Source organism: Peromyscus maniculatus, chromosome 3 (genome assembly GCF_049852395.1).
Source record: "Peromyscus maniculatus bairdii isolate BWxNUB_F1_BW_parent chromosome 3, HU_Pman_BW_mat_3.1, whole genome shotgun sequence".
In the NCBI taxonomy this organism is placed as follows: domain Eukaryota; kingdom Metazoa; phylum Chordata; class Mammalia; order Rodentia; family Cricetidae; genus Peromyscus; species Peromyscus maniculatus.
Genome location: NC_134854.1, coordinates 167,558,055 through 167,568,538, shown reverse-complemented (window position 1 = coordinate 167,568,538; position 10,484 = coordinate 167,558,055). Strand labels below are relative to the sequence as shown.

Here is a 10,484-nt window from a genome sequence, read left to right as displayed (position 1 = left end):
CTAAAAATTCTACCCCCACAGCAGCTGGATTAGGCTGTTGGGGTGGGGGGTAGGGGAGGGGTTGGGGGCGGGGTGGGGGTGGGGGGCGGTGAGGCCTGTCTAGATCCACATCTCACTTTTGAACTCTCTCAGAACATCCTAGGGCTGAAGCAGCGGTAGAATTTTACCCAGCACACCCTGGGGCTGCACACCAGCGCTGAATAAGGAAAGCATCCCATCACAAATCACTATAAAGGCTGGCTGATGAGGTGGCTCCGTGGGTCAAAGCGCTTGCTGAGGAAGTCTGACGGCCGGCCTGGGCACTATGGTGTGTGAGAATGTGCGCGTGTGCATGCCTGTGTACATGTGAGCGTGAGTGCGTGCGTGTGCTCACGCGCGTGTGATGTGCAGTGAGGAGGCAGGCACACGTGTGCAGGTTGGAGAACAACTCTGTGGAGTCGGCTCTGTTCTACCTTGACAGGGGTTACTGGACATGGAGCTCGGGTTGCCAGGCCTGAGAAGCCACAGACGCCCCTGAGAGGCTGCTGTATTTCACCTACATTCTGAGCACTCGGGGTGCAGGGGTGAGGTAGAAAGGTTGACTCCTTCGTCTCTTTTAGGAAGAAAGCTCATGACTAGCTTGCATGAAAACTACTGGCCCTAAGAAGTAACCAGAATAAGAATAAAAATAAGTATACAGCCGGAGTCCAGCCATCGAAACATTAAACATTTTAAATATATTCCTTTTTCTATTTTTTTCTTTCAAGTTTTTGAAAGTCAAATGAGTACATGAACTGGTTTTCTCAGGAGCCTGAACAACAGAAGTGTAAAAAATGAAGTCACCAGCCCTTCGGCCTATACTGAACACCTCACAAAACCAGGAGTTGTTTCTGGAAACAGAGCCTCCCTTAATCTGATGTCAAGAGACCGGGTAATTGTTTTTCTCAGCAGGACTCTGGGCTCGGGTTTCTCCTGGCCTTCCTATCTGCCTAGGAAAAGGTGTCTGTGACTCTTCACTCCCAGAGAAAGAAGAAAAGCCAGGGGAGCATCCCTGTCTTAAGAGGGGAAGGGTCAGAACACCGAAACCGGCTGGAGAGGGTTCAGAGGCAAGGCCGCAGGCCAGCGCTCTCCCGGGGCTCAGCGGCGCAGGAACAAAGGTGCAGAGAGGCCGCTGCGGAAGGAGCCCTGGCGCGGCCCATGGTCGGCTCCAGCGGCCTCCCTTCGGCACCCCGAGATGCAGGCGGCGGGGCTGCTGCTGCTGGGGCTGGCTTGCTCCGTGCGCGGGCTCTGCTCGCCCTCAGTGTTCTACAGAGACTGTTGGATCCGCCGCTTCCCAGGGCTGCTCCTGGACCTAGAGGAATCTCAGAGGCTGGGGGCCCAGTTCCTCAAGTATTACTCGGAGAGCACGGGCCAGAAGTGCAGCCGGAGCTGCTGTCTCAGGAAGGATGGTGAGCCCATCGGGGGTGGTGTCAGCGCACGAGGGGGAGGACCAGCGAGGACCCCGGGATCAGAGCACAGGCCCAGGCAGAGGGGGAGGACCAGCGAGGAGCCCGGGATCAGAGCACGGGCCCAGGCAGAGGGGGAGGACCAGCGAGGACCCCGGGATCAGAGCACGGGCCCAGGCAGAGGGGGAGGACCAGCGAGGACCCCGGGGTCAGAGCACGGGCCCAGGCAGAGGGGGAGGACCAGCGAGGACCCCGGGATCAGAGCACGGGCCCAGGCAGAGGGGGAGGACCAGCGAGGACCCCGGGGTCAGAGCACGGGCCCAGGCAGAGGGGGAGGACCAGCGAGGACCCCGGGATCAGAGCACAGGCCCAGGCAGAGGGGGAGGACCAGCGAGGACCCCGGGGTCAGAGCACGGGCCCAGGCAGAGGGGGAGGACCAGCGAGGACCCCGGGATCAGAGCACGGGCCCAGGCAGAGGGGGAGGACCAGCGAGGACCCCGGGATCAGAGCACAGGCCCAGGCAGAGGGGGAGGACCACCGAGGACCTGGGAGGAGCCCCATGGGGAGGCATCAGAGCAGGTGGTTTTGAAGGAGATCTTCATGACTCTGTAGAACCCGGGGCATCCTGCTGGCTTTGTCAAAATGCTAAATGGATGTAGATCCCTTCCAGGGCTAACTTGATTTTTTTTCAAAGCCCAATGTTTCCAATAAGCTGGGTGCTGTGGCCTAAATCTATAATCCCAGCACTTAGGAGCTGGAAGCAGGGAGATCAAGAGATCAAGGCCAGGCTTAGCAACACTGTGAGCCAGACCAGCCTGGGCTGAGATCGTCTCAAACAAACACAAACAAAAGGATTTACAACAATTTACTTTTAAACTATTATTATATGCTAGTTTCCTTTAAAATATTTTTTGTTAATTCTTTGAGAATTTCATTATTTTGGTCATATTCATCCCCGCTCCCTCCTCTAACTTTTCTCACCACCACTCAACTTCAATTTCTCTTTTATTTAAAGTAATCCACGGAGTCTAATTTATGCTGTGACCATGGCTCCCTTAAAGGACACAGACTCCCTCCATCAACCGTCAATAGTGCCTCAGTTAGGGGTGGAGGCTCCACGGTGGAATGCGGACTGGCTTGATCTTGCTTTGGTCTTGTACAGCTGTGAGTTCACGAGGTGTTTGGTTTGCTTGAGACATGCTTTCATCCAGGCCACTTTGAACTCACTTTTCAGTGGAGGCTGGCCTTGAACTCTTGGTCCTTCATCTCCACATCCCAAGTGCTAGAATTCTAGACATGCACCACCACACCTAGTTTAATATTTTTTTTCTTAAAATAACTTTGGTGGTTTTAGTGTCATACATATTTTATAAGATGTGTCTCTTGGATCCGTAAGAAATGTGAAGCGTACTGGATAGGAGGTTAGAGTATGGATCATGCTATCTTCAAATTTCCCTAATAGACAGCTTTCCTCTATAATAAATGGGATTTGGAGGTAACTATCTCCCGTATACCCACATCAAAGCCTTCAAGATCACAATTGCCTGAAGACACTTTCATTTTCAGTTTTCCCTAATTCTAAAGCTACCTGGACAGAAGAGCAAAATAGTGTCTTGTTGGAACAATCCCCACCTTCTTTTTAACCATAATTTGATACAGATTACTTATTGAAAATATCACTTATCCATTATATATGCAAAGTTCTAAAATAAAATTTGGAGTGTTCTGGAGAGAGCAGCAGATTTTCAGGGATCATGGTTGGAGAGACTTGTCACAGGCCACGACCTTCACAGCTAATGAGACACAAAGAGCCACGAATCTGATAAAGGACCTTTGCACAGCACGGTCAAGGGCTGGGGCTGCGATTCAGTTTGTAGGGTGCTTGCCTAGCATGCTGGAGGCCTTGGGTTCCCTCTCCAGCACCTAAATCCAGAGTGGTGCCCCACATCTATAGTCTCAACACTCAGGGGAGAAAGCAGGGAGATGAGAAGTTCAAGGGTGTCCTCAGCTAGGCAGCAAGTTTGAGGCCAGCCTGGGATACATGAGATTTGGTGAAATAAAAAAACAAAACAGGAGATGGCCTGGTGGTTAAAGTGCTTGCCAGACAAGTGTGAGGTCCTGAGTTTGAATCCCCAGAATCCACTTAAAGCTGGGCACAGGAAGGAAGGAAGGAGGGAGGGAGGGAGGGAGGGAGGGAGGGAGGGAGGGAGGGAGGGAGGGAGGGAGGGAGGGAGCATCTATAATCCCCAGTGGCCCTAGAGGGAGGTGGGAGATGGGATGCAAAGACTGGGAGTCCTGGATAGCTCACGGGCCAGCTAGTCTAAGGTACGCAGTGTCGAAACACAGGCTGTGTTTCAAACAAGGTGGAAGAGGACTGACACCCAAGGTTGCCTTTTGACCCATGCACACTCACACCCATGCATTCACACCCATGCACACTCACTCACATATATCACACACACACAAGATTACATAGAAAAAACAGTCTGGGATGTCTGTCATCGGGACACACCTCAGCAGCCTGAGTCAGGGCAGGGAGGCAGGGCCCAGCTTGTCACTTTCCTGTCCACAGCTGGAGAACTGACTCATGAAATCTAAGGTCTCCTTCCTGATCTCCCTCTTTTCTCTCCTCTCCCTTCCTCGAAGTAGGCCAGGCTACCCTAACTCAGTCGTGATCCTTCCACCTTGGCCTCCGGAAAGCTGAGGCTGTCGGTGGGCACCACATTCCTGGTTCCATAGAGGCCATTTTAAAGGGCTGGAGAGATGTCTCAGGGGTTAAGAGCTCCTATGACTCTTGCAAGGGCCTAGGTTCAGTTCCCAGCACCCACATTAGGTGACTCACAACCATCTGTGACTCCAGCTCCAGGGATCAGATGTCTCTGTTCTCCACAGGTACTCACAGTGATGTCGCATACCTCCCCTCTCACAGATACAAATACACATAATCAAAAAGTCAAAACAAATCTTTCTTAAAAAGAATTATCTCCAATAAAATCACTCTCCATAAGTCAGATGTGGTGGCTGATGCCTGTAATCCCAGCACTTGGGAGGTTGAGGTAGGGGGATTGCCTGAAATTGTGGTCACCTTGGGATTCATAATAAGTCAGAGTTCAAGGCCAGCTTAGGCTATACAGTAAGATTTTACCTCAAACAAAATAATATTGTTCTCTACCACATCAATGACTTTCTTATCACAAATCTAAATATTAAGTAAGAATGTTTTCAGTTCCTCTCTCTTATAACTTCCCAGAACCATCCTTGGGGACTGTTTTTGCAACCCAGTAGATTAGTGAAACATTAGTAATTAATTTTGTCTTATTATTTCTCCTCTGGAAAAGATAAGGAATGCAGAAACCCAAGGGTGTCCCAGAAATGAGAGTGGAGCTGTGGCTCCCCATGGCTAAGCCTCTTGAGGGCACTTCATAGCACAGTGCCCTCCCCAACCTCAGCCCTGAGCCCTGGCACACTGTGTCTCTGCAATCCTGCAGTATTAGAATGTGTGATACCTCTGAGCCAGCTGACGCATCACGTGGTTCTGTGCCCGCTCTGCAATGGGAATGAAGTCCCACTGCATGTTAGGGAGGGTGCACTCAAAGTTTTGCACCCAGTGACTGACTCTGGGTTTCCAGAAACAACACAGTACATTTTAAGGAGATTTAGAAAAGGGAGGCCAACATGAGTGTGTGACATGCAGATACACCCTGCTAATAATCCTAGACATCAGCATGCTTCTCTTTAAGACACTGATTTGGCTCCTGGGGTAAGGGTTGTTCCCAGAGCCACACCCCCAGGCGTCACATGGTCCCCTGGCTCTCCACCACTGTTCTTCCCTTGTCAGTGGTTACAGCTTCCCTTCTGGGTCCCTCCTCCTTTGTGGCCCCAGGACCTTAGCATTCAGACAGCATGCTGTACCTGGAAACCAGACGGGTACTTTCCAAAGCTTTGTGTAGACAACTGATGTTTTGCATGCACAAAAAATACTAAGACTAAAATATAATGATTCTGTGAGGTATGGTGGTGCGTGTCTTTAATCCCAGCACATAGAGGCAGATAGAGGCAGGTAGATCTCTGAGTTTTCTGAGGCCAGCTTGGTCTACATAGTGAGTTCAAGGCCAGCCAGTGCTACACAGTAAGTCCCTGTCTATAAATAATCAGCCCATCAATTTAAGGCTAATTACATGGCTCACATTTACAGTCGCAGCACTCAGGTGGGAGGCTGCAAGGCCTGCATTCAGACTGGTCTACATAACAAGTTCCAGAGAGGCCAGCTAGAGCTACTTAGCAAGATCCTGTCTCAAAAAACCAAAACCAATGCTGGGTGGTATGATCCCGCACTCAGGAGGTAGAGGCAGGCAGATCTCTGTGAGAAACCCTGTCTCAAAAAAACCAACCAACCAAACAAACAAAAATTCCAGGTATCCTCTATGGAAAGGAATATATCAGAGAGTACTTTAAAGTAATATTTTCTTTCAAATTGGTGTATTATATAGCTTCAATTTTGCTTGTTTTTCGAGACAAGGCTTCTCTGTGTAATAGTCCTGGCTGTCCTGGAACTCACTCTATAGACCAGGCTGGCCTCGAACTCACAAAGATCCAACTGCCTCTGCCTTCCAAGTGCTGGGATTTTAAAGGTGTGTGCCACCACCAACTGGCCAGTTTCAGTAGTTTTTAAGCACAGCACAAGATTGGGTTAATTCGGTGTTCCAGAAAGAAATAGAAGTTACTCAGAGCCCATGTGACTGGACCCCAGCATTAGGAGGCTAAGGCAGGATGATGACAGGTTGGAGGCCCACCCGGACTATATAGCAAGACTCTGACTCCCTCACACACACACCAACTGAGGGAAGCCAGCAACCTATGCAGATGCCCTTGGCCTTTACAGTTTCCTGTAATGTGGCTGTCTTCTTCCATGATCCCATCCACGACAATGTCAACTGCCTCCATGTCCACTGCCCAACTCTGGAGAGCTGCATTCTGGAGCCTGGGACCAGTGCCATTCTGTACAACATAACAGCAGGTAAGGACTGCCTCATAAGACCTTGGAAGAGAGTGCTAGTACCCTAGAAGCACTTGTAGCCTTGAAACTGGCAACACCAGGCTTAAGTACCCAGGCTGTCCTTTTCCAGCAACCCGTCTCTCTCATCTCCACATGTGCCCCTGCACACATGTGTGTGTTCACACACACACACTCCCAGAGACTCACATGCATGCATGCACACATGCACATGGTACTGCCTTAGCACAAAGACCAGAAGAGGAGACAGTGGAAAGTGAGACCAGGCAGAGGCAGGCAAGGAACTCTGAACCATCATCAGGACAGTGGGAAATCTGACCTGGCCAGAGGGATGGGGACATTAGGAGCCACAGTGGAAATATGGCTCCAGGAGGCCACAGTGGTGTCTTCAGGTTAACTTTATCAGAAACAGAGGGATCCGGGTATGGTGGTCTCATTTGTAGTCCCAGCACTCTAGAGAGAAACATCACTAGTTCAAGGCCAGCCTGGGCTACATAGTGAGGCCCTGTCTCAACAAAAAGAAATAAGGAATCAACAAAAGCATGGAATGAGAAAACACTGGGATTAAAGAGCTATGTATAATTGCCTTGGTCTAGGTGGGTAATATTCAGGATACAGGTTAGACATATAGTCAGGGAAGCATTGGCACTGACAAGGCAGTGGCGATTGTCACAAAGGAAGCACCTGAACACTGGAAAGAAAGATCTATTAGGAGTGTGTGTGGTGCTGGGGATTGAACCCGGGGCTCCCCACTGAGCCACGTCCCCACCCTTGTTACCCTTTAAATGAAGAAAATGGCGAAGAGGGAAGGGTCAACCCCTGATGAGCAGGATGGGTGGCGGGGGAGGGGAGGCAAGAAGCTGAGGTCAGGGTTTGGCTCTGGGCATCCTGAGAGAGGATGCCAGGTGTGCTCGGGTGAAGCGTCCCATAGCACGCTGGGAGAACAACAGTGTGTGAAAGAGGACATGGAAACTTGTCTGCAGTGCCTTCAGCACGGTGGGGAGCTGTGGAATTTCTGTGGGGGCGGGCAGCGAAGGGAAAACCCACTGAAGACTAAGGATGGTGGTGTAGTTGGCTTTCTGTGGCAGTGACAAACGCCACACTAAAAGCGGCTTGTGGAGTGCAGTGTTGGAGTGTAAGTGTCGCACAGGCTTGGGTACTTGAAAGCTTGGCTCCCAGTTGGTGGTGCTCTGGGAAAGTTAGAAGGTGCAGCCTTGCTAGAGGAAGCGTGCCACTGGGTCAGGCTCGGAGACTAGACAGCCGTGCCTTCGAGTTCGCTCTCTGCCTCAGCTTGCATTTGAAGAGGTGACTCTCCACTCCCTGGCCACCGTGCCTCCTGGCCACGGTGCTCTCTCACTTCTGGAACCACACGCCAAAATAAACTCCTTCTGGAAGTCGCTTTTGTCCATGGTGTTTTACCACAGCAACAGGAAAGCCAACTAAAGGGTGTGTATGTGTGGGCTGGCTTCATGTGTGGCCCTGGCTTGTCCTGGGACTCACTCTGTAGCCCAGGCTAGCCTTGAACGCCTCTGCCTCCCGAGCACTGGGATTAAAGGTGTGGGCCACCACTACCATTTTACAATCTTATGACGCCCAGCTCACAATCCATCACCAAGGGAAGTCAGGGCTGAACTTGAGACAGGAGCACTTACCAGTCTCTTGCTTGTTCCCAGGCTTGAGCTCAGCTAGATTTTATACAGCCTGGGCCCACAGTGGCTGGGCCCTCCTACATCAACCATCAATCAATGTCCCACAGGCATGCCCATGTGCCAATTTGATGGAGGGTAATTTCTCAGTGGAATTAGCTACTGCTGAGAAGTCCCTTCTTCCCAGGAGGCTCTAGCTGACAACAAAAACTGGCCGAGAAGATGGAGACCATGGAGCCTACAAACCAGCCAAAGTCTAAAGGGAGGCAGACAGTCCAGGTGGACTGCCAGGGAGACTCAAAAGAGGGTCCCAGGGTGCCAAAGACAACTGACAGGAGACAGTGACCAGGAAGTCAGAAGTCACTGCCTCAGAAGCTTATGTTTTACACAATGATGAGGGATGAGACATCAGAAGCCAAAGTTGGGAAGGAGAGGGACAGGGAGGGAGGGAGGGAGGGAGGGAGGGAGGGAGGGAGGGAGGGAGGGAGGGAGGGAGGGAGGGAGGGAGACAGAAAGTACTCCCTGGCAGGAGTACTGGAAAGCTATACAGACTTTTTTTTTTCTTTCCCCCTAAAAATAAGTGTTTGGGCATTCCTAACAGAAAAAGGAGAAGATGCAAAACCCAAACAGAGAGGCATGGCTGCTGGCTTTGTTCCCAATTTCAAAGGGCCTCCTTCCCTGGCTCTGTTTTGCCTGCTTAATTTAAAGTGGCGTATAGTGTCCCATGGCTGCTGGCAGCAGAACCCTGGCACAAAGCCTCCTTTGTACACAAAGCCTTCTTCTCAGTACAGCCATATTTGTCCATAGCAGAGAGTGTCCCAGGACACTGGATAAACTCGGCACCCAGCCTGCTCCAACCTTAGGAGTCTGTGGATCTAGAACTGGAATTTGGCTCAGCCCAGGGACGCAGTGAGGCAAAGCCTCAGAACTTACAGGCTGTGCCCAAGGCGCTCTCACTGAAACTAAACCTAATACAATGTACATACTTTCCTGAATTTTTTCAGATAAAGAAAAAGCATTATTTTTAAAAAATTAAATGATCTTATTTATCTTTCAGGCATAGATCCAGATTTGCTGGTTTTTGAGCATCCATCCCCCACATACCCAAACACCCGCTCCTCGTCTGACTGGTGGGATAGACGGCGAATTCTGAAAGCTCTGAATGTAGGTAATAAAGGATACGCAGATGGGACAAAGCACCTGCTGCTGTCCACAGAGGCTGCTGTGTCTACTACACATCAAGATCCGGGTACAAACACAGGCATCAGTTATTCCAGGAAGTCAACCACAGATCTGGGGATAAGATTCATTTCTGTGAATGTGTCCCCTGCTACCAAGGTCAACATGGAGTCACCAAGCACAGACTTCACCCATAGTCCAGATAACATGACTATTTCTCCTTTCTTTGGACCCACAGACACAAAAGTTTCTCAGGTGCCCAGCCAATCCCGACTCAACATTAGCCAACAATTACTGAACAGAACAAAGGGGTCCCACAGTGGAAACCACACAGCTGAGGATGAAGTGCCTCAGGATGGAGCGCCAGTGACCGCAGGGGCCTGGCTGGCTTCTGTGGCCCTGGGCGCTGCCATCGTCTGCCTCTGCTGCTGTGTGGTCATCAGGGCATCCAGATGCTGCGGAGAGCAGCAGGGCTGGTATGGCCTGGGACAGCAGAGGTCAGGATGATACACTGAAGGAGAGTTCCTAAAGCTGGAGCCAGGTTATGGGCTTTGAGTGTGTTGTCGGCTTTCTGTAAGAAAATAACAAACATTTTGGTTAAAAAAATAAAGCTATGCCAGAAACCTGAGTCCTACCAAATGGCCAAGGTTTGGTAAAATTGTCTACTTTCCTGATGATTTCCATTTCCTGAATTGAGAAGGAGGGGAAGGGAGGGGAGGGGAGTGGGGGGGGTCAGGAGGGAACCACAGTTGGAAGGGACAGCACATGTGATCCCAGCACCCTGAAGATGGAGGCAGGATCAGGAGTGAGTTTAAGGCCAGCCTAGCCTGTGTGAGACCATCTTTTAAAAGAAAATGGGATGGGAGAGGGGAAGCGGAGGAAAGAGGGACACAGGTAGCCGGGCTCAAAGCCAATTCTCAGTGACTGTAACATGGTGATAAAAATTGACTCTGAGCTCAGGCATCAACGTAGCTGCAAGCAAACACTCCCTGCTTTTCAGGTCAATTGATTAATGCTTCAATCCCTGGGACCCACACAGTGAAAGAACAAACTCCAGAGAGTATGGTGGCATGTGTGCACACACACACACACACACACACACACACACACACACACACACACACACATACACCAATAAATGCAATGATATCCACCATATGACTAAAATATTAAACTTAAAAAAATGAAAGAAAAATTAAAGAAAAAAAAAAGACTAAAAGA

General features: G+C 50.4%; 1 protein-coding gene across 2 annotated transcripts; it reads left to right on the top strand.

Annotated features, from left to right (window-relative positions):
* The first annotated feature begins 928 nt into the window (after positions 1-928).
* Mansc4 (MANSC domain containing 4) lies at positions 929-9,933 on the top strand. Of its 2 annotated transcripts, XM_006986655.4 has the most exons (3): positions 936-1,427; positions 6,307-6,441; positions 9,142-9,933. In XM_006986655.4, exons 1-3 carry the CDS (start codon positions 1,214-1,216, stop codon positions 9,768-9,770), a joined length of 978 nt encoding a protein of 325 aa, XP_006986717.1. In that variant the 5' UTR covers positions 936-1,213; the 3' UTR covers positions 9,771-9,933. The 2 variants fall into 2 exon arrangements, with proteins under 2 accessions (XP_042130303.1, XP_006986717.1); XM_042274369.2 differs by lacking the exon at positions 6,307-6,441 and having other exon boundaries at positions 929-1,427.
* The last annotated feature ends 551 nt before the right edge of the window (positions 9,934-10,484 follow it).

Bases quoted from the DNA above. Each gene is read 5' to 3' on its own strand.
- Mansc4 (XM_006986655.4), top strand. From the start codon at position 1,214: ATGCAGGCGGCGGGGCTGCTGCTGCTGGGGCTGGCTTGCTCCGTGCGC. The intron at 1,428-6,306 runs GTGAGCCCATCG...TGGCCTTTACAG, and splicing joins CTGCTGTCTCAGGAAGGATG to TTTCCTGTAATGTGGCTGTC. The intron at 6,442-9,141 runs GTAAGGACTGCC...TTTATCTTTCAG, and splicing joins TCTGTACAACATAACAGCAG to GCATAGATCCAGATTTGCTG.